At 40.9% G+C, this 23,462-nt stretch overlaps 1 protein-coding gene across 3 annotated transcripts in view; it reads right to left on the bottom strand.

The window, feature by feature from the left end:
• Window positions 1–23,462, bottom strand: part of PRIM2 (DNA primase subunit 2) — a 357,737-nt gene that overhangs the window by 194,443 nt on the left and 139,832 nt on the right. For all 3 annotated transcript variants that reach the window (XM_021098097.2, XM_084966367.1, NM_001244164.1), the window contains 1 exon segment: window positions 21,693–21,830. In XM_021098097.2, coding sequence (XP_020953756.1) covers window positions 21,693–21,830 — 138 coding nt within the window.

Raw genomic sequence — 23,462 nt, forward strand, 5'->3', positions numbered from 1 at the left:
GCTCTTAGCATCTGACATGCTTGCCGATTTATTCTGAAAGGTCACAGTGTAAACAAGGTTCTGCTGTAGCTAGGAAAAAAACCTGTTTAACATAAAACACTGTCACTTGTAGACGAGCAATACATTATGTGGGGGACATTCCATCGAGAAAAAAAAATGTAAATGGCATCATTGCCCTTGAACTCTGACATGAGTTCTAATAAAATGATTTTAAAGTTTTATGGATGTGGATAGCAACAGGGTCTCCAAGTAAAATTCTAAATTTCAGGCATCAGCATGCCCTGTACGGCTACTAACAAACACATTTTAAAAACGTTTAACGTTAAGACTGTATGAGTTCTCTTACAAACACCTCTGCCAGAATAGTTCATTAAAACACAACAAACACCAAGCTAGGAATTTGAAATCTCTAGAAACACCCATTCTCCAAAGACCCCACCCAGGGGCAAGTCCACCTGGCTGGAGCACCTCTCCTTCAGCCTGGGGACCACCACCAGGGCCCAGTGACACCACTGACTACACACTGCCTGGGGGCATGTCACCACTAAGACCAATCACTAGAAGATACTTTCAGCTTCCATTTACATAAAGAAATAATTTACAGAAGGGTTTAGATTCTGAGCTAGAAGACCACTGAGGAATCCTCTCTTAAAGTTCTCTGATATGTAACAATATTCAGATCATCCTCCATAAGTCAAAAGTAAACCGCAATTAATTTTAAAACACTGCAAAAAATAATGACAGAACATATAAATAAACTTTTAAGACTTTTTTGAATTTAGTGACTTCTATTTGACTACATAAATTAAAGCAAAGAAATTGGATCCTATAAACTGTATGTATGATGAAATCCTGTAATTCAGATTACAATGCAAGATACATTCTTAGGACTGGTACAAGTCAAGATCCAGTCTTGTTGATAATAAACCTCTGAAAATGAAGACTGGCATCTTGGCATCTCTCATCTGCTCTAGTATCTTACATCTATTCCAGATGATTATTTTGAAGCCAGAATTCAAGGAGCATAGACTTTCATTTTGAGCAGATAATCCTATCTGAATAGCCAACATAAAGTGACAGCTCTTTAAAATAGAGAAAATGAAAATATAAAAAGACAGAGCTTCAAAATACAGAAAAAATGAAAATCCCAAGCGGCAGAGGCTCTAACCACAAACAATCATCAAGCCTCTCATTCAGTAATAATGAAGTTACTGCTTATGAGGACAGGGAAAAATTAGAAAAAAAGGGGGGGAAAAGAACAGAAATAGTTATCACTGAACAATATGGTAAAAATGTACAGTGAGGTCAAACTGTGAACAAAGATCTCTGAAAATACTTATACGAGAAAATCTCACATTCATGACAGAAACACAAATGTCACAAACATGTACATTCTCTAACATTTGTTTACTGCTTACATAATAATGTTTAAGGAACACTAAAATCATACAGCAAAATATTTTCCCAAGTTTTCCACGCTAGAAAGGTGTTGCCTCGTTAAAACAAAAGAATTTGATATATCAATGCAATTACTCAGGCAAACTTAGCAACCATACTGGAAAAAAAAAAAAAAAACCTTAAAGACAACTATACCAGTTGTTCTCTAATGTCAGAATTTATGATTTAGATTCCAAATTTAACAAAATCTGACCAGACTCTCCACTTAACCTCTGCTGTTACAGATATTACCCCAGCCCTTTGCTCTGCTCCTCTAAGGGTTTTGTTCTATTTTCCATTCACTTTCTCCAAAGGCACAACAATACCGACGGTCTCTTTCAAGGCTCGATTGCCCCATAGGATCTGACACTCCTACTGCTCCTTGGGCCTCCCACGTTCTCAGCTTCTCAACAGTGCACCCTCTGAGGGCCACCCCCCAACCTCCAGAAACACTTCCTGTCTCCCTCCTTCCCGGTCTTCCCCGCAAGGGTGCTCGTCCCCAGGTCTGCCCTCAGTCCTCGGCTGCCCTCATCCCACGGGCTCTCTTCCAACTTCAACAGAGCCAGGAAATAACCATCAGGAGAAGAAGTCACTTCTATCTCCAATCTCTCTTTTGAATTTGGAACTGCATTTCCAATTACATGGCAAGCTTTCTCCAAAAATGAATATTTCTACCGGAACTTCAAACTAAACATGGTCAAAACTAAAATCATTGTTTTACATGCTCAACAATCTAAGAGACCAATTATCACCACAGTTGTTTTCCATATCTCTTCTAGTTCATCCCCAAAAAACCACCTAAAATCAGTCCCGGTAGGTGGGGGGTCAATCCCATGCACTGACTGGCTGAGCCCACAGGCTCAGCTGCCGCCAGGTACCAGGTGGACTCTGGCGAAGCCCTCTCAGCATCAAAAGCCTCAATGTCATCTGCTACCTCACCCCCCAAGCCAGAACCAGCTACGGTCCTTAGTGAGCACAAGAGCAGCAGACCTCGGCTGAGCAGCAGGGGAGGGGCCTAAGAGGTTACCAGGCATCTCACAGGATTGCTGGGAAAATGAAGAAACACGCTCAAAGTGAAGCTTCTAGGAAGAGTGTCCACAGCTGCCACAAGACAGGAGCGATGAGAAGGCCATCACTGCAACCAACCCTGCAACCCCTGGGAGTCCCTGCTGCTCCAACTCCACCACCAGCACATGCGGCAGCTCCTGCAACCCCCGGGGAATTCCTGCTGCCCTCCCCCACCACCAGCACACACAGGAGCTCCTGCAATCCCTGGGAATCCCTGCTGCCCACACAAGTCTGAGTACAGCTTGCTATACTCATAATACTGACTCCTTGGTTAGCAAAATTAAACCAACACTGGGGAAACTTGCTCAAATATAAAAAGATCGTTCACAAGGTAAGATTAAACATAAATGTGAGTACAGCACGTACAACACACCCTCCAGGCTACAGTGAATCCATCCGAGAGCCAGACTGCACCTGACAGGGACCTGCTGTGGGGCCCAGATCCCCTGCTGAGCACTGCCAGCCACCAAGCCCTGAGAGACAACCTCACTGCTGAGACCAACACCCACGCCCCAGCTGGCTCCTCCTCCATGAAGGAGCCCACCCCAAACCAGACCCACGCACCACAGACTTGGCAGATGAGGCAGCACTGGCAGTGACAAGACATGCTTGCTGCAGGATCCCATCCTCCAAAGCACACCCACGTGGACACCAACGCCAACCCAGAGTAAGTCTGAGTGTTCCCTGCCCTCAGACACTGGACCTCGCCTAGCCAAGCTCCTAGGACCCAGGGCTCGTGCTCCCCTCTCCTCCCCACCACCACCACCATGTACTCTGGGTCCTCAGGTCTTCCCTGAGCGCTTGTACCAGGGTCTGAACCAATCCTCCCACACCAAAGCATCCCTACACCACCTCACCTCGACACCTGCACATCAAGTTTGTCAGAGGTTTAATTCTTTGGAATAATGACCACCTCAGAAAGGTAAACGGTGCATAAACACAGAGGTAACTAAATCTCAGGGCCCTACAGCACACTCCCTGAGGGCAGGAGACGACCACGGGCACTCTGCCATCCCCGTCACTGCCACATGAGTAAGGCAGCTTCATGGACAATATCGCTTTTAGCAAGCAAGTAGCTAACCTCTCTTCTGACTGACCTGGCAAAACTAAAGCATAGTTCCTCTTTACAGGCCATGGACTGGGTGGCAATCAGGAAATATTAATGAATTAGAATATAAAAGCGCATGACCTTATCCGATTACTATCTCTAGATTTAGTCCTTATCCACCCTCTAAATGCACTGTTATCGTCTTAATTTAGACCCAGACTTCTTATCTAAAATCCCCTTTTACTAGCAGGAACTTTTCCTACTTGGGTTTCCTCCCTAAAATTTCCCCAACATTTTGTCTAATGTAAACGCCATCTTCTGCCCAGTTATGTTCTCCATTCAATCTTACTATTACAGCATTTGTATATGGCCATTTTTAGGCCTTCTTACTTATAAATACCTCCTATTCTTTGGTGAAGCATTTTTTAGCATTTATTTTATACCACGATATCCCTCAGAGCTGCCTTATAGCTACCTTCTGGCTATGAATATACACATGTTTGCAAAAGGCTAAATTCCTGTTAAAATAATGGCTTACAATCTTTGTGTTCAAACAGATTAGCAAGGCTCTACATGGCTGCACACACACTAGTTAAATGAAGTGCAAAAACACAAAAAGATGCATAGTTCATTTGCTTTCTTTAACCAGTAATAAGTGACTGAATAAATTACTCAATTTCTACCTTTGTTTTAAAGATTAATCAGTGTTGCCTTCACAGTCTTTAACAAATTAGGGATCCCTTTCCTTCTTCAACCTGGCATAGCTGCTAAACGATGCCTTTATTCATGATATACTAGTTGCTATCTGTGTATCTGCTCATGGCAACTAGAAGATCATGAGCTACTTATATCAAGAACCCTGTCTCAAACCACTTCTATTCCACAACTCCTACATAGAAAGCACTTAAAAAACCTTAGTTCACACACTGCATATGTACTACTGGACATGACACTAGTGCCAGAAATAGCAAATAACGGTCCAGCAAGTTGACTAGCAATAAGAAAGGTAATCAAAGAACTTTGACCATTCAGCTATTTAAAATCTGTGGTTTCCTGACTAGGTTAGTGACAAGTGAGTTCATATGTGGGATTATTTTTTCAGTATATACAACTTCCTATAATTTACTATTGTTTCACTTAAATACTGAAAATAAACTAGATCCTAACAAAAACAACAACATTGACAAGTTATCACCATAACCATATTAGAAAAATTAATAACTCTTATCACACAGTCCTTTAAAACTCTTTAGAAAGGTTTCTCATTTTAATGATTAATACTTTATTTCTTTTATAAATTGTTACAGAACACCCCTCTCTCATTTTTCTTTTTAGTCATTCATTTACTAAACACTTTTTAAACCTTGATAACAAGCAGACTAGTATGGTAAGTATTGAGAATTTAAAATGGGGAGTTCCCATTGTGGCAGAGCAGAAACGAATCCAACTAATATCCACGAGGATGCAGGTTTGATACCTGGCCTTGCTCCGTGGTTGAGGATCCGAAGTTGCTGTGAGCTGTGGTGTAGGTCACAGACGCAGCTCGGATCCCGAGTTGCTATGGCTGTGGTATAGGCCGGCAGCTGTAGCTATGATTGAACCTGAACCTGAGAACCTCCATACACCGTGGGTAGAGCCCTAAACAGCAAAAAAAAAAAAAAAATTAAAGATGGAAAAGAACCATCTATTCTTTTCGACCTGTTTCTCAACTGCAGTGAAAACATTCAGGTTCCCCATATGGGTGCCTTCTGTGACCACCCTTAGCAGAGGGTATGGAGGCAGCCCTCCCCTCCACCCCAGTGTCTGGGCTCTGAACTGCATCCCAAGGTCAAAGTCCAGTTGCACTACCCCTTGGGCAGCAGAACTCCTTCCTACACCACACCTTTCAGACAGATCAAGTAATATGCACAGTCCACATCCATGTATGTACACGAAGGACCTCTGAGCTTATGTTTCTTTTCTTAGTGTTTCCTGTTGTTCATGTGCCTGTCTAGAACTTGGGTTTTCAAGATACAGTGACAACAATAAGTGCCTCTGTACCCTTTCAAAGCCCCAGGAACAATGCTGAGTGTAAAGTCTCAATGAACAACAGAGATGGGATAAATACATAAGTACCAAATTATATATATAAGAGATTTTTTTTTAACCTGATTGAAAAATGGACAGAGGACATGAACAGGCCTTTTTCCAAAAAAGACACTGCAAATGGCCAAAAGGCACATGAAAAGATACTAAACATCATTAATCATTAGGAAAATGAAAATTAAAAACACAATAAAAGATCACCTCACACCTATCAGAATGGCCATCATCAAAAGCGCAACAAATAACAAGTGTGGGTGAGCATGTAGAGAAAGGGAGGCTGCGTACACTGCTGCTGGGAATGTAAACTGGTGCAGCCACTACTTGAAACATTATGGAGGTTCCTCAAAAAATTAAAAATAAAACTACCATATGACTCAGCAATTCTTTTTAAATTCTTTTTTTTTAAAAAAAAAGAGTTGAAATCACTTATGTATACTATAGTATTTAACAAAAGCTCAAATATATTGAAAGATTTTATCACTTTTATGGTTTCTTGTTTTTTATATTAATTCATATATCCTCCATCAGTAAAAAAAAAAAAAATCTTACTATCTGGTAGAGCATAATCCTTATGCCTCAGATTTCAGAAACTGACACAGCTGTTCCTTTTTTTGTAAACCACTGGCTTCCTTTCTGCCTTTTTTCCCAGGAAGCTTACAGCCAAACATGAAGCCCAATCATATAGCATCTATATGGCACTTGAGTCAAAATTATTCCTTAATCCTAATTTTCTTTCCTTTTTCATTCTTTAAAACTATTTTAATCAATGGTTTTGTGTAAGTTGCCTCAGAAGTTTTGTAAAAACAAACAGGTTATAAATGAATTTACCTGCCATGAAAAAAGATATACATCAAGTTTCTACTTAAAAATTCATTTTTTTGTCCACCGAAACGTGTATCAACTCAAACTTATTCTCCTCCATTTTTACTTCTATTCTAAGTTTTCGTCACATTTTTCAATTGTATTGCCTATCAAATTTAATATAAAAGCCAAATTTTCTGCCTATAACTTCACACAGTTTTGACTTCCACTGCTATTTTCTTTCACTTTTTTTAAATTAGTACTTTTTTGAGCAGATCAATATCATGGCTGGAAGGCTGAACAAGAGGTCTCTCTGTTACAGACACCTATTTTTAGTAACAGGTAGCTAATTCCCAAAATAACTTTCATCAGTGACATAAACCATAAAAAGCAAACTTATAAGTCCTGAGACTCTTTCATTAAGTTTATGAAATGTTGGTATGCTTTAAAGAAATCAGAATATGAGACTAATGGCTCTTATAATCAATCTATCCATTTCTTAGTAAACTAATGAGAATATTTAATAGAAACTAAAATCCCTTTCCCTTTCTTTAGGTGATAAAATTCCATGGCCTAACGCCTTTGTTTTTCTATTTGCATTTACTTCAGAACTTATTTTCCATGTATTTATTTCCCCTTAATCCTTCTGCTGCATAACTCTTGTGACTGACTAGTTCAAAAGTCTTCAAGAGATTTTTTTTTAATATTTCCAAGTAATTAAAGAAATGGAACTGAAAGCAATAAGATACTACTTTTAGCTATCAGATACACCAAGACTTTTAACTGTAAAATCCTGTATCAAGAGCTTGTACATTGCTTGAGGAAATACAAACTGAATATATAGGAAAGTACTTCTTTAAAATATATTAAGAGCTTTTAAAGAAAAATACCAGAAAACAAAGTCTAACATGAAGATTTTAAGTTGCATAAAAAATTACAAACAGAAAAAAAATCCAATATTAATGGGATAGATAAATAAATTATTATAAATCACACAATAAATTATAATAATATAAAATGCTATTAATAGGGAGTTCCCACTGTGGCACAGCGGAAATGAATCCAACTAGGAACCAGGAGGTTGCAGGTTCGATCCCTGGCCTCACTCAGTGGGTTAAAGATCCAGCGCTGCCATGAGCTGTGGTGTAGGTCACAGACGTGGCTCGGATCTGGTGTTGCTGTGGCTATGGTGTAGGCCAGCAGCTACAGCTCCAGTTAGACCCCTAGCCTGGGAACCTCCAAATGCTGTGGGTGCAGCCCTCAAAAAGAGAAAAAACAAAAAAATTAAAAATAAATAAATGAATGAAATGTTATTAATAAAACTTATGATATAATAATGTAAGACAATAGATTCCAAATTTTAAATACTATATTATTTAAAGACAATAGATTCCAAATTTTAAATACTATATTATCAAGAATATAATAAGGAGTTCTTGTCATGGCACAGCAGAAACAAACCCGACTAGAAACCATGAGCTGCAGGTTCCATCCCTGGCCTCGCTCAGTGGGTTAAAGGATCTGGCGTTGCCGTGAGCTGTGGTGTAGGTTGCAGACACGGCTTAGATCCTGCGTGGCTGTAGCTGTGGTGTAGGCCAGAAGCTACAGCTCCAATTGGACCCCTAGCTTGGGAACCTCCATATGCCGCAGGTGTGGCCCTAAAAAGACAAAAGACAAAAGACCAAAAAAAAAAAAAAAAAAAAAAAAAAAAGAATAACACAATTGTTTTGTCTTCACACATTCCTACACTTTCCAAATTTTCTATGTAAAGGCCTACTTGTCCAAAAATTATTGATCACCTATTTTTTTTTAATTATAGAGCATCTCCCCTATGCTCTTAAAAAAAATCCTTGGAGTTCCTGTTGTGGCTCAGCAGTTTAAGACTCCGACTAGTATCCATGAGGATGCAGGTTTGATCCCTGGCCTTGCTCAATGGGTTTAGAATCTGGTGTTGCTGCAAGCTGTGACATAGGTCATAGATGTAGCTCGGATCTGATGCTGCTGTGGCTGTGGCACAGGCCTGAAGCTGCAGCTCCAACTCAACCCCCTAACCCGGGAACTTCCATATGCTGCAGGTGCAGCCCTAAAAAGAAGAAGAAAAAAAAAAATTCTTGATGTTGTTGACAGGGAGCAGTCCTGCAAGCAGCCTGGCAACAGGAGGGGTCACAGAAGCAGCCTCCACAGCAACAGGGAGCTGACAAATAAGCTGCTGAGCAAAGGAAGAGACCGCAGGAGCAGCCACCACCCTCACCAACTACAGGGGGTGGTCCCCAGAGTAGCTTGGCTACAGGAGGGGTTTCAGAAGCCACTGTTGCCACCCATGCTACTGGAGCAGTCCCTTTAACTGCTGCCACCTCCATCACGGACCCCATCCCTAACAGCCACCCAATACCAGGAGACATAATGAGCTACCGCCACTCCCATCACATGCTCTGGGTGCATATAAGTCACCCCCACCCCCGAGAACTCCAGGACCAGGCACCAGCCGCAGCATCTACACACCTGCTGTCAAGGAGACCACAAACATAGAAAGTTAGGTAACATGGGATGACAGAAATATGTTTCAGAAAAAGGAAGAAAATAAAATCACAAAAAAAATAACTAAGTGAAGAGGAGAGAGGCAATCTATCTGAAAGAGAATTCAGAATAATGATGGTAAAGATGATTCAAGATCTCAGAAAAAGAATGGAGGCACAATCAAGAAGTTACAAGAACTGTTTAACAAGGAGAAAAACACAATATCTGAAATGAAAAATACACTAGAACGAATCAACAGCAGGATAATGGAGTCAGAAGAGCAAATAAAAGAGGTGGAATACAGAGCGGTGGAAATCACTGCCACAGAAAAGAATAAAGAAAAAAGAATGAAAAGAATTGAGGACAATTTCAGAGAATTCTGGGACATTAAACATACCAACATTCACATCACAGGGAGCCCAGAAGGAGAAAAAAGAGAGAAAGGGCCAGGAAAAATATCTGAAGAGAAGTTCCCGTCATGGCACAGTGGAAATGAATCCGACTAGGAACCATGAGGTGGCTGGTTCGATCCCTGGCCTTGCTCAGTGGGTTAAGGATCCAGCATAGGTCACAGACACAGCTTAGATCTGACATTGCTGCAGCTCTGATTAGACCCCTAGCCTGGGAACCTCTATATGCTGCAGGTGTGGCCCTAAAAAGAAAAAAAAAAAAAAAATTGAAGAGATTATAGCTGAAAACTTTCCTAATACGGGAAAGAAAACACCCATTCAAGTTGAGGAAGCAGAGAATCCCATACAGGATAAACCCAAGGAGAAACAGTGAGATTCATACTAATCAAATGGATAAAAGTTAAATACAAAGAAAAAATATTAGGAGTTCCCGTCGTGGCGCAGTGGTTAACGAATCCGACTAGGAACCATGAGGTTGCGGGTTCGGTCCCTGCCCTTGCTCAGTGGGTTAACGATCCGGCGTTGCCGTGAGCTGTGGTGTAGGTTGCAGACGCGGCTCGGATCCCACGTTGCTGTGGCTCTGGCGTAGGCCGGTGGCTACAGCTCTGATTCAACCCCTAGCCTGGGAACCTCCATATGCCGCAGGAGAGGCCCAAGAAATAGCAAAAAAAGACAACAACAACAAAATAATAATAAAATAAATTTTAAAAAAAGAAAAAATATTAAAAGCCACAAGGGAAAAGCAGCAAATAACATAAAAGGGAAGCCCCATACGGATAATAGCTGATTTTTCAGCACAAACTCTGCAAGCCAGAAGGAAACCCTCCTACACTGTTGGTAGGAATGCAAATTGGTACAACAACTATGGAAAACAGTGTGACGTTTCCTCAAGAAACTGAAAATCAAACTACCATGTGATCCAGCAATACCACTCCTGGACATCTATTCAGAGAAAACTCTAATTCGAAAAAATATATGCACCCCCAGCCTATGTTCATAGCAGCACTATTTACAATAGCCAAGACATGGAAGCCACCTCAATGTCCATCAACAGAGCAATGGATAAAGATATGGTACGTGCATACAATGGAATATTACTCAGCCATAAAAAAGAATGAAATAATGCCATTTGCAGTAACATGGATGCAACTAGGTATTATCATACTAAGTGAAGTCAGACAAAGACAAATATTGTGTATCACTTACATGTGGAATCTAAAAAAAAAATGATACAAATGAACTTATTATAAAATAGAAACAGACTCACAGACTTCGAAAACATACTTAAGGTTACCAAAGTGGAAATGTGGGGGTAAGGGATAAATTAAGATTTGGGGATTAACATATACACATAACTATATAGAAAACAGATAAGGACTTACTGTATACTAGAGCACAGGTAACTCTATTAAAAATTCTGTAATAACCTATATGGGAAAAGAATTTGACAAAGAATGGATATATGTATATATAACTTTATCACTTTGCTGTACACCTGAAACTAACACAACACTGTGAGTCAACTATATTCCAACATAAAATTATAATTTTTTAAAAATGAAATGAAATAGGAGTTCCCATCGTGACTCAGTGATTAACGAAACTGACTAGGAACCATGAAGTTGTGGGTTCGATCCCTGGCCTTGCTCAGTGGGTTAAGGATCTGGTGTTGGCGTGAACTGTGGTGTAGGTTGCAGACACGGCTTGGATCCAGCATTGCTATGGCTCTGGTGTAGGCCAGCAGCTACAGCTCCAATTAGACTCCTAGCCTGAGAATCTCCATACGCCGCGGGAACGGCCCTAGAAAAGGCAAAAAGACAAAAAAAAAGAAATAAAATTGGCAAATTTTATATAATTTATACCTCAATAAAGCTGGTTTAAAAATTCAAACATAATACTTATAAAAAACATAGTCTCAAGTGTAGGAAAAAACCAATTATTAAAAAGAAAAAGTACAGCTCATAAACATTAAAATAAAATCTGCATATATTACAGTATAATGCAGGTATATGTCATTCTAATCTTCACTATACTTATTCTCCAAGAAATATGCTAAGTGAAGAAAATCTATACTCCTATTTCAAATAGTTTCTATTGTGTTTGATGGCTCCTGTTTGACAGCCATGGGAAAAGTGTATCTGATCTTTAACGAACAAGATTGTGAATCCAGGAGTAAGAGATTTTTAAGTGAAGTGGGGGCCAGCTGCTGAAAAGGAGCCCCCATTGTGAGGCATTTCTTAACAAAATGTCAGTTTCAATGCCTCAGATGCCAAGGATGGCCTTAAAGAAAAATATTAAGTATTGTTAAAGCAAACAGGCTAATAAGTGCAGAGAAGATCACTAACATTGTTCCTTTACAGACCCACACACACACAGAGCTGGGAACGGGTGTTTTAACTATTTCCAGAGGATGACCTAGAAAGACAAAACAGCCGCAGTGCACATAAAGGACAGAGCAGCTTTCTACTGACAGAGCTTACAGTAAAACAAGAGTACTTAATGTGAACTACAGCATTCAAATTTCTCCCAATTCTTACTTAACATTCTCTACGCAAAGTAAAATATAATCAGCATTGGGATGTTTCTTTAGTGAAAAATACAAATTAACTTAATGGACATCATCCAAGCTGATGATAAGGCTTGTCCATTAGGCCTAAGCTACTCTAAACTAAACTACCTATTACTGCTAGTTACACCTTGCCATAAATTGTTAATAATTCTTACCATAGTATTATGATAAACCAGCACAGTCAGGAGGCAAAAGGTTTAAAAAATAAAACTGGGGAGTGATGGAGGGGTGTATGTGTGTGTGTACACTGAATCATGGATTCATTTCCAAGATGCACTGAATTATGAATTAAGTCTAAAATGTATTGAAGTATTACAGTAATATAATAAACAATGAACCAAGAGTGTAGCTGAATTGTTTAATGCTAATATATGAAATCTTAAAAAGTCCCATACCATAGTTTTAAAAAGATACATTATTTAACACTGATTTTTTTTTCTTTATAAATAAAACAATGAATTCAAATATATGATACTCTTAGAAGGTGACAACTTATTGAAAGCAAAATAAATGTTAAACTGTTGGCTAGTCCAATAACAACTCACAGACTTTTTTTTTTTTTTTGCATTTTAGGGCCACACCCGTGGCATATGGAAGTTCAGAGCTACAGCTGCTGTCCTACATCACAAACACAGCAAAGCAGGACCCGAGCCGCGTCTGCGACCTATGCTGCAGCTCAGACCAACGCTGGATCCTTAACCCACTGAGCAAGGCCAGGGATCAAACCCACATCCCAGTGGGGTTCCTAGTTGGGTTCGTTAACCACTGAGCCACAAAGGGAACTCCACTCATGGATTTTTTTAAAATCATTCATGCAGGACATACTTTTAAGAACAGTACATATTAAAACTTAGGACTGGAGGACTCATAAATTATATTTGGCCACAAAAAGAAAAGCTGTGATCAAGCACTAAGAACTACAGCTATGGCTCATCACTGAAACAGAAAAGGACCACCTGGGTTCCACAACAGCCAGGTGAGCACCGGGGCTTTCCTCACAGGACATTCAGAATCAGGTACGACTGCCTCACTTAAAAATGGTGAATTTAGGAGTTCCCGTTGTGGCGCAGTGGTTAACGAAACCGACTAGGAACCATGAGGTTGCAGATTCGATCTCTGGCCTTGCTCAGTGGGTTAAGGATCCGGCATTGCCTTGAGCTGTGGTGTAGGTCACAGATGCAGCTCGGATCCAGTGTTGCTGTGGCTCTGGTGTAGGCCAGCGGCCTCAGCTCCGATTAGACCCCTAGCCTGGGAACCTCCATATGCCACAGGAAGCAGTCCTAGAAAAAGGCAAAAAGACAAAAAAAAAAAAATGGTGAATTTAAGACAGTCAATTTTATGTTATGTCTATTTTACCACAATAAAAAAAAAAACTGGGACAAAATATGGATGAGAGAAGCACAGGCATGTCATGGCTATCAGTGATAATAAGGGGAGTATATGGAGTACAGGACACAGGCGAGGCTGTGGATGGTGAGGTGGTGGGAGTAAGGATACAAAGAACGCAGCAGAGACAAAGGTCTGAACAGTTAAGAATAGCTTCTCCAGTGTTCTCACCAAGATTAAGCTGATACAGAACACATCATACTGTGTCACAGCAATAAAAAGTCCCTGTTCCAAAACAGGAGTAAACAAGGGGCCTCAGTCAACGGAGCACTCTAACGTGAGAGAATCATAAAGAAAGAAATCAGAGGGAGGACTGGCCAACTGGGTAACTTACCCAGAACAGGGCCACCTTGTCACCAACAGAGAGCATGACAGCAGTAACAGTGCATTAGATGCAACGTCCTCCAGTGTCTGTAGACTTTTCCTTTACACTGGGAGCAAACTCAGAGGATTGTATGTCCTAACAGAGACGGTCTCTGCCACCTTCCTCTGCCACCTGCCACAGCCACACCTGGGAAGTTGGGACATGAGGGCAGGAGGGATCAGAGACAATCCATTCCCAGGAGTATCTGAACAGGGTAACTGCCCTCACTCTGCCACTCCAGAGAGTAATGGGTCTGGATTTAGGGACTCACGCAATAGTGCCAAGGCCGATCCATTCATTTCAAATCTACCTGCTAAAAACAGAAAAGACTGGCCAGCCACTTATTCCTGAGCCTCGACACAGACAAGGCTCACAGGACTCAACACATCCTTGTTAGTTTCTCTTTCTCAATCCAGTTTCTCTCAAAATAAATTCCAAGCTCCTTTCCCCACAAAGACCTCTCCATGCTGCAACCTACCACCAAAGATCAGCAGCCCACTTAGCTGAACAGAAAGGTATGTTCCAGGAAGAAATGGGCCACACCACCACCTCCTGGTGCGACCCTCCACCGGGTGCTTGTGTCCAGCAGGCACACAGTAGGGAAGTCCTCTCCCTGGCAGAAGAGATCGCCTTGTCACAGGAAAGAGAATGAGAACTATGTGTGGTGACATTAACTAGACTTACTGTGACACTGTATGCCCGAAACTAACTCATGTATATTATGTGGATGATACTCAATTAAACAAAAAGAAAGTCCTCCTCCAACCCATCTGCATTTAAGTGCACTTCGTCTCACCTAAGTTCAGCAAAGGCCATCAATCTTGTGGCAAACTCCTTACCTGTCTCTACCTAAAGTGGCTGAAGAAATCAAGCACCTGCTCTCCCAAACAACAGGGACCAGAAGACCCAGTTCTGGCCAAAGAACATAAAAGCACAATTTTGCTCAAGAAGAGAAATAGGGAATTAACAATTCTCAGAAAATATTTGCCACCCCACCACCCACCCCACTGTGAAGAGGAGCAGAAGGCACTGATCTGTCTAATGAAGACTTGATAAGAGAAGCTCAGAAGCCAAGTACCAGCAGCAGAGGCAGCAGACCCAAGGGAAGGTGCACAAGAAATTAAGAGACACACCCCAACACCCTGAGCCTCCATAAGGGGGGGAACAAACACTGGTCTCAAGTTGGGTAAGAAAGAAACCCCCACTTAAGTTAAATATCTTAAACTACTGTTACTTACTCTACAGTAAGTTGGTGACTGACACATTTATGCTCATCAACAATGATCCAGAAAGAAAAGGAAGAAGACATCACTGTGCCTCTTCCCACATCACTAAAGATCACAAGCGGTGGCTCACCAGGTTAAGAACCTAACATTAGTGTCTGTAAGGATGCGTGTTTGATCCCTGACCTTGCTCAATGGGTTAAGGATCTGGTGTTGCTGTGAGTTGCAGCATAGGCCGTAGATGCAGCTCAGATCCACTGTTGCAGTGACTGTGGGTACAGGCTGGCAGCTGCAGCTCTGATTCGACCCCTGGCTCAGGAAATTCCATATGCCGCAGGTGTGGCTATAAAAAGGGAAAAAAAAAAAAAAAAAAAAAAAAAGACCACGAGAAGAGCAGCACAGCTTCAGCGTACTGGCTCAGCAACTAACCAGCATGGTGATCTTGGATAAGTTATTTGCCCTTTCAAAGCCTCCGTTCCCTCATCTGCAAAAATCATGCTAATAACCACCCCATCAACTACAGACAGGATTAAATCAGCAAGGTATATAGCAAATTTAATAGCGTCTGGCATCCCGTAAGTGCTTGATAAGAAGTTAGAAACCTGCTCCATAACCATGACCACAACCCAAAGTGAGTAAAGTGCAGAGGCTCCTGACCTGATAAGAGTGAGCCAGCACCACAAGGAACCAAAGGGGGAAATACAATTTCAGATCGACTTATGAGTGTGTGCCTGTGCTGCCTCAGGCCTAACCCACAGTGTGCAACTGTTAAATATTTGCCAAAGGATAAAATCCTAGCCAAAGTGTTAAAAAGAGACAGCAGAGATACGTAGAACACTGAAGCCATCAAGGCAAAGCAGTCATTTCTATGACTTCCAGTGTGCAATTTTTTCAGGCATCCTCAAGAAGTAGAGATATTTCCTTAATATTTAAACAAAGCTCAAAAGTAGTCCAAAGGATTAATGAAAATGTACTTATAAACCGTTAAGCTACTTGGAAAAAAAGACTATAAATGCAAATTGTTATTCTCTTTCCCTGGGATTATAGCTACCCTGCCAAAATCCAAAGCTGTATTGGTTTGCTTTTTCCTCAAAGATTTAATATCTTCTCTCGGTTATTTTAGCCTTTGATGGTCAACGTGGTAACTGTGGAATTTTTGATGGAACGGTTGTAGAAGATAACCTCCTGGTTAGCAATTATGTTTGCTATTCTTCTGTTCTAAATTTATGAGAAAGAAATCTGTCTTCCATCTTTTCCCAGTTTTGGTTCAGTGTTCTCTAGATTAGTTCCCCAATCGCTCTTCAACTTAGCAGTTCCCTGACACTGACACTGTTCCACCAACAGCTCTGCAGCTCAACAAATACAATCTTGTACACAGATAAAATCCCAGTTGGTTTCATTTCTTTTAACCAGAGCTTAAGGGCTTTCCAGATTACTATAAGTCTCCTAACTCTATGACAGGTTTCTGGTTTAAAATGGAGGCATGAAGACGCTGAAACTCACCTAATACCGAAGTTTAAAACATACCCTAGAAGTGTAAAATTATTAAAAAGTATTTTATACAAACAGCAAGAGTCTCATAAAACATTAACCCTACTCTTACTGCCTTTTTAAAAATTTTGGGGGAAATCAAACCTGTGTTTTTAGTTATTCTCAATCTATCATTATTTCTAGTATCAATTTGTGTGGAACAATTTCCACTTGTTTTTATTTTTGTTCTGAACGCTCACATTACTCTCATTAAACATCTCAGATAGTATTTTCTACTCCACTCCAAATCTGGTGTATAGGCTGCAAGTGGAGTTCACAGAGCTCTCTGCGTCACATGGATAAAGACAGAAAGATGGTAGGATTTTTACTCCTGAGACACAGATTCTCAGTGCACGCAAATCAGAAGATGGATTCTGCACTCCCTGACAAGTTCCTCAGACGTACATGTGCGATGAAAAAGACATGCAGTGACATTTGAAGGTGCACAATTAGAAACTGGTCTAGGGATGGTTCTCCTGCCCAAAGGGAGTGGGTAGGGAGGGAAAACACCAATCAAGGATTTGGACAAGGAAGAAACAAAGGGGGAACTTAAAAATGAAGACTACCAATACTGGTCTGAGAGCCCATCCACAACCACCTGCCAAAAAGAGACAAGGTCAAGGGACTGTTCGCTTCTAAGAAAGAGCTCTTGAACTTGAACAAAAATCTTTTCCTAAACATTCTGTAATTACGACAAAAATGACAGTCATAAAAGAAAGCCCAATTGATTATATATAACCAAACACTTCTCTTTAATAGTTATTCTTTCTCTGACACACAATTATTAAGTGTCATAGATAAAAAGCAGACCTGGGTGACTGAATACAGGATGTGGACAATCCTATTTCTATGAGATAAAGCTGATTTAATTACTATAATATTTTACTTTGGTTTACATTCTTCTGTGTCATTTGTGTGTGTGTGTGTGTCTCATTCTCATTCTTTCTCATTAATGAGGAATCAGAAAACTTAAAAGAAAAACTAAAGATGTACACATAAACCATTACTTCTAAATGTCCAGTCACTGCTAAAAATTACACTCTCAACATTTAATCAACCCTGAAACACTTTTTGTATTCCTAGCTCTCCCTGAGCAAAATTTTTAAATTGGAAAACTAACAGGTGATGCATCTTTCTTTGTAGTAACTGAATAAATTTTTGCTCTATGAGAGCAGAACTGTCAAAGAATTGAATTTACAAGTACCCCCCCCAAAAAAAACTATTTCAGTATTCAGCTGTTTCCTAGCAACTGAAGCTGCAGGTACTTTCTCACCACAAGTGAGTAAAAGGGATAAAAAGCTGTGTTTCAGTGCACTCAAGTGTCAATGAGAGCAGTGCAGCTCAGTGGGGAAAAAGCACTATAAACAGAGTATAAAAATACTAAGTATTTTGTAGCCAATCTGGGCTGAAGCTTTAAAAGGAGTAATTATAATTCTTAAATATGGTAAATGCTCTGAGAAACAGGAGTGTTTATGAAGGAGTCTGGGGCATTTTTCTGTGAAAGGGGGAAGGGAGCACTGGGGACACAAAGGTGACCACAAAGATAGGAACCTAAGAATGACTCCGGAGAGAGAGTTCTACCATGAAATATGAAGCTGCTTTCTCAAGGGAGCAAGAGTTTAAACCTGGTTTATGCTGGATCTTAGCTTCTAGACAAAATATAAAACTCAAATCTTACATACTCCAGAGAAAGACTGTCAAAAGCGTAACAATTTTGACCCCTGCAGCCAAGTACGGTGGTTCCCGGGAAGTACATTTCTAACCCTGCAGACCTTGACCTAACCCTGCAGACCCGCAGGCACTAACCTAACCCTACAGACCTTCAGGCACTGGCACCTGGGAGGTCCACAATACTCTGCCTGCACAGCCTTCACCCTCAGCATCAAGCACTTTGCTCTGTCCACTATAAACAGGACATTGAAGTGCAACCTCTTTAACTTCATTTTCTCAACAAATCTGGAGAAAATTTGAATATGCAGCTCTCACAAGGTCATTCAGGTCCTGAGCACCAGCTCTTTCCAAGGCACGGAGCTTGGCATCAGACACAAAGACGTTGAATGGGGCTCAGTCCTCCCTGGGAAAATTGAATGGGGCTCAGTCCTCCCTGGAGAAGCTAAATGGGGCTCAGTGCTTCCTGGGGAAGTTAAATGGGGCTTATCCCTCCCTGGAGAAGTCGAATGGGGCTCATCCCTCCTGGGGAAGTTGAATGGGGCTCAGTCCTCCCTGGAGAAGTTGAATGGGGCTCACTTTCCCTCTGGAAAAATCCACGTATGAAACATGTCATGAAACACCTGTTGAGGGTGAATCAGAGAGGCAGAGGCATTTGACTGGGCCTGGAGCAAGGCAACAATCTGTAGAAAAAAAGGCACTGCATTTATGGAGTTATGGGAGAATGAGAGCGAAGAACCCAAGCCCTTCATGATTAACTGTGTGCATTTTGTAAGCCATTCAAGAATATTTCCAGGTTTTTCAATTACATACTCCAAGGTCAAAACCTCCCTTACTGGAGAGGACAGTAACGAGGAGACCACTGCCATGGGCCACAGCCCTGAAGGAAACACCATCTCTGCCCTCCAGTTCCTTCAGACTCCACAGACAGGTTGGCTCCCCAGACAACACACTCCAGCCACCCTCCTGAGGTGATACAAAGGGCTGCCGGACACCTCTCAACCAGACTTGGCCCTGACCAACCCAGGAGAAAGCCAAGAGGCAGCAAGCCACTGTCCTTCTATCAATCAGACCCTGAGGCCAGATGTCTCTACAACCCTGTGGCAATTAAAACACACCTGGACCCACTAAAGCAGAAAAGACATGCCTCTACCCTACAATTCCATCGCCAGGCATACAACCAACAGAAATGTGTCTGTCAGAGTTCCCTTGGTGGCTCAGTGGGTTAAGACCCCGACATGGTGTGCATGAGGATGCGGATTTGATCCCTACCCTCGCTCAGTGAGTTAAGGATCTGGCATTGCCATGAGCTGTGGCACAAGTCGCAGATGTGGCTTGGATCTGGAGTTGCTATAGCCACAATATAGGCTGGCAGCTGCAGCTCCAAATCGAAGCCTGAGAGCTTCCATATGCCACAGGTGTGGCCCTAAAAAGAAAAAAAAAACAGTCACAAAAGTCAAGGAAAAACTAAGAATCTGTTCCAGACCGAAGGAGACAAGGAAGACATAAGTAAACAGCATGTGTGATTTAGATGAGGTCTTTTTGAAATAAAGGACATGATCCGGACAGGCAGGGGAGACTGAAAGGGGTCTGAGGACCAGATGGCAGTCACGTATTGACACTAACTTTTTACGGTGACAGTCGAATTTTGACTATGTGCGAGGACATCTTCATTTACAGGAATTACACACTAAAGTATTGGGGGGGACAATGAGACTTATTCACAAATGGTTTAGGGAAAGTTATTTTTTTATACCTGCAAGTTTTCTGTAGGTTTCTGATTGTTCCAAAATCCTACAAAATGGTTAATTTTTTTAAAGAGTACCTTGGAGCAGGGAAGAATGGACGGGAGGGAAGGTAGGAGAAAGGAATTCAAAGTTCACGAGCTATATTTCTTCCCAGCTAGATACAAAGCTCAAGTGAAATTTGTTGTAAAAATGAACTTATTACTAACTTAGAAACTCATAGAGTTTTGGCTTTAATCTCAGTATATTTAGACTCCCCATCTTCTGCCCAGAAAGTAGAAAAAATTTTATAAAATTTGCAAAACTCTGCCACATATCCCTCTGTGTACTTTAGCTTATTAAGAAGATAAACTGAAGAGCAAATAAACATGGCTTTTTAGCCCATTTTTATCAGGAGGGAAACTCTTTTCCAAAGCTCCCCCAAACAACTTCTTATATTTTCAAGTCAGAATTACATCATCTCACATGCACAGATGAACAATTTGGAAAGGAGAAGAAAATGGCCATGATTAACACAAGGTGGTACCACCAGCTTCTTGAAACACATGGTGATATTTCTGGGTGTCACTGGGCCAGGGGCCACGACTGGCATTTAGTGGATGACAGCTAGGGATGCCCCAAATCCTCAAAAGTCCAAAGAAGTGCTGTCCAGAATGCCAAGAGGGAGAGAAGGAGTGAACAAAACCAATCATCATAAAATAAAGGGACTGGCCAACCAACAGGCAGACATCAGTGTCTGCCACAGAGACTCCCAGAGGTGAAGGACAGTGGCCATATCTGGAAGTGTCCTATGGTCCAGGGTAAGTCACAGCAGTAATTACTAGTAAAGAGTCAAGACACTACTTATGAACACCGGACCCTTTGCCACACACACACACACACACACACACACACACACAAACACACACACATGAGCAGGGAGGGAGGAAGAAAGCCTACTATGCTATGTGTTTTCATAAAGTGTCTCATTTATAATAAAACCACAGTTAATATTTTAGCTTTCCCAAAAGCTAACATACCTGAGTTACACCTGTGTATGTAACCCCAGAGAGTCAGTAATAAAAATTACTTACACCACAAAAAATTACAAGTTTTAACTCAAAAGGAAAAGTTGGCTCTTGCTTACACTGTAATCAATACAGCTTAAAAAGAGCCACAGCCATAACTTTGAAGCTGTGTCCTAAATACTAAGTACCCAAAAAGAACCCCCAAAAATACAAAAGAAAACTAGACTCAGGTTAACAGACAATAATATGAAAAAATGAGTATGTGTTTAAAGGGTTATCACTTCGGTGTCTGCTTTTAACGGCTCTCTTAAGAAACACATTATGTCGTCATTTTATTCAACTCAGCTACCTCCCATTTCACTCAGCAGTGGCTGTGTTCTATAGCACTAACTTAGCACTGTTTTTAGTACTTAAATAAAGGCTTTCTTCTACAATGCTCTCTATTGACATAAAATACCAATTTAGAACAGAAATCTAGGGGTTATATCTACCATAGGCCACACTAACTGTTAAGGGCCATAGACGAAATCCATCTCCAAGGGAAAAAAAAAGACACAACCTTGAAGAAACAGAGGCCATTCACAAAATTAATCATCTCACCATCAGGCTTACTAGGAGCAAGAGAAAAAAAATGACAAAATTAACAGTGGGTAGTAACAAATAAAAACCTAGGAGTTCTAGAAATAACAGTAGAGCATCATAAGCAATCTGAACATCACTATAAAAATCAAATTATTTCTTAAGAAGTATAGAACAAAACTATCAAGAACTGAAAAGGTGAACATATAGAAATGAAGTGCATATGGAAATATGGAAACAAAGTAAAATACTTACAGCCAAAGCCTTGGATAGTTTGGTTCTAAATTCATTCAGGATGATTGCCACAATGTCTTTGAGTGGTACATAAGCAAAGCCATCTTCCAAATAGACTCTCCTTCCTCGAAACAAATCCAAAGCATCAGCAAAAGGGATCTAAAAAAAAAAAAAAAGGACCTGAATTCAGAGTGAAACAGGGCAAGTAAGTCAGTACCTGTGATTAGGAATCGCTCCTAAGTCTCCATAGGCACCAAGTCTAAACAAAACCCTTCCTCTAAGAAAGTCACTGGTCCCAGCAGATCAAAAACATCAAAAAAGCAGGGATCAATTCACACTTCTTGTAAGTAAAGGACAGTAGCCGGAAGGAGTGGCAGTCCAAAAACATGTTTGTTTCAGAGCACATGCTTCAAAAAATAAGCCAAGTTAGAACGCTTTCTTTTCATTCTTTTTTTTCTCTTTAAATAAATTTTTTCTCTTTTTAATTTTTTAATGATTTTTATTTTTTCCATTATAGTTGGTTTACAGTTTCTTTTCATTCTTAACTCATGAAGTTACAAATTATAATCACAGGATTTCAGACTCCCAGCTCAAGCCTCCTCAGTACACTGCGTGCCCCCCGTATGACATATCCCACACTTTATTCTGCATCAAGCAGAATCCAACCTATATACAGTATATTCGGTGCAAAAAACTACTAGTTAGTAAAGTAATTCCATATTTCTTCATCTATGTGTCTACTCTTCCTCTAGAGAAATACATTGGAAATGCTAATTTCGACCCTAAGAAATGGAAATAATAATAAGTATCCAGCATTACTATAAAAATAAGTATTTGCCAGTAAATTTTTTTACAAAACCCAGTACTACTCAGAGTTCCCTTCACAGCTCAGTGGAAACGAATCTGAACAGTATCCACGAGAGTTAAGGATCCGGTGGTGCCGTGAGCCATGGTGTAGGTCACAGACATGGCTCAGATCTGGCATTGCTATGGCTGCAGTGTAAACCAGAGGCTATAACTACAATTCAACACCTAGCCTGGGAACCTCCACATGCCGTGGGTACAGCCCTAAAAAAGATCCTAAAACAACTCTACTTACATTTCATAAAATTTTAAGAAATGAGAAGATTATGGTATTAGTAAATTGTGAAAATTACCCTTACTCTTCAAAAAATTAGATTGAGGAGTTCCCGTCGTGGCGCAGTGGTTAACGAATCCAACTGGGAAACATGAGGTTGCGGGTTCGGTCCCTGCACTTGCTCAGTGGGTTAACGATCCGGCGTTGCCCTGAGCTGTGGTGTAGGCTGCAGACTTGGCTCGGATCCCACGTTGCTGTGGCTCTGGCGTAGGCCGAGGGCTACAGCTCCGATTCGACCCCTAGCCTGGGAACCTCCATATGCCGCTGGAGCAGCCCAAAGAAATAGCAAAAAGACCAAAAAAAAAAAAAAAAAAAAGATTGAAAAAAAAAAAAATGACCCCCAAACTGCCTATTCACCCAAGTTTTAGGGAAGAGTTAAAGCTCTATGCCCATAATTCTTCTATATGTTCAATGAGACTACACGACAATCAGATCATGTGTTTTTACAGATAGTTTCTGGTTAATTTACAGATTCCTACAACCACCACACAGTCCTTGCCCTGAAGAAGTTCATCACTTAGCTGAGGGAATAAGACAGACCCACAGGGAAAATCAAGCAGCATCACAGGGCAGCTGTGGTGACAGGCAGGTCACACAGGACATGTGAGAGGAGGTGGCAGGAGGGCTTATTTCAGTCACCCAGCAAGAAAAGG

The sequence above is a fragment of the Sus scrofa genome, chromosome 7 (assembly GCF_054392235.1).
Source record: "Sus scrofa isolate SSC_HxYL_T2T_F1_AM1 chromosome 7, Sscrofa_HxYL_maternal_Yorkshire_Landrace_v2.0, whole genome shotgun sequence".
Lineage (NCBI taxonomy): Eukaryota > Metazoa > Chordata > Mammalia > Artiodactyla > Suidae > Sus > Sus scrofa.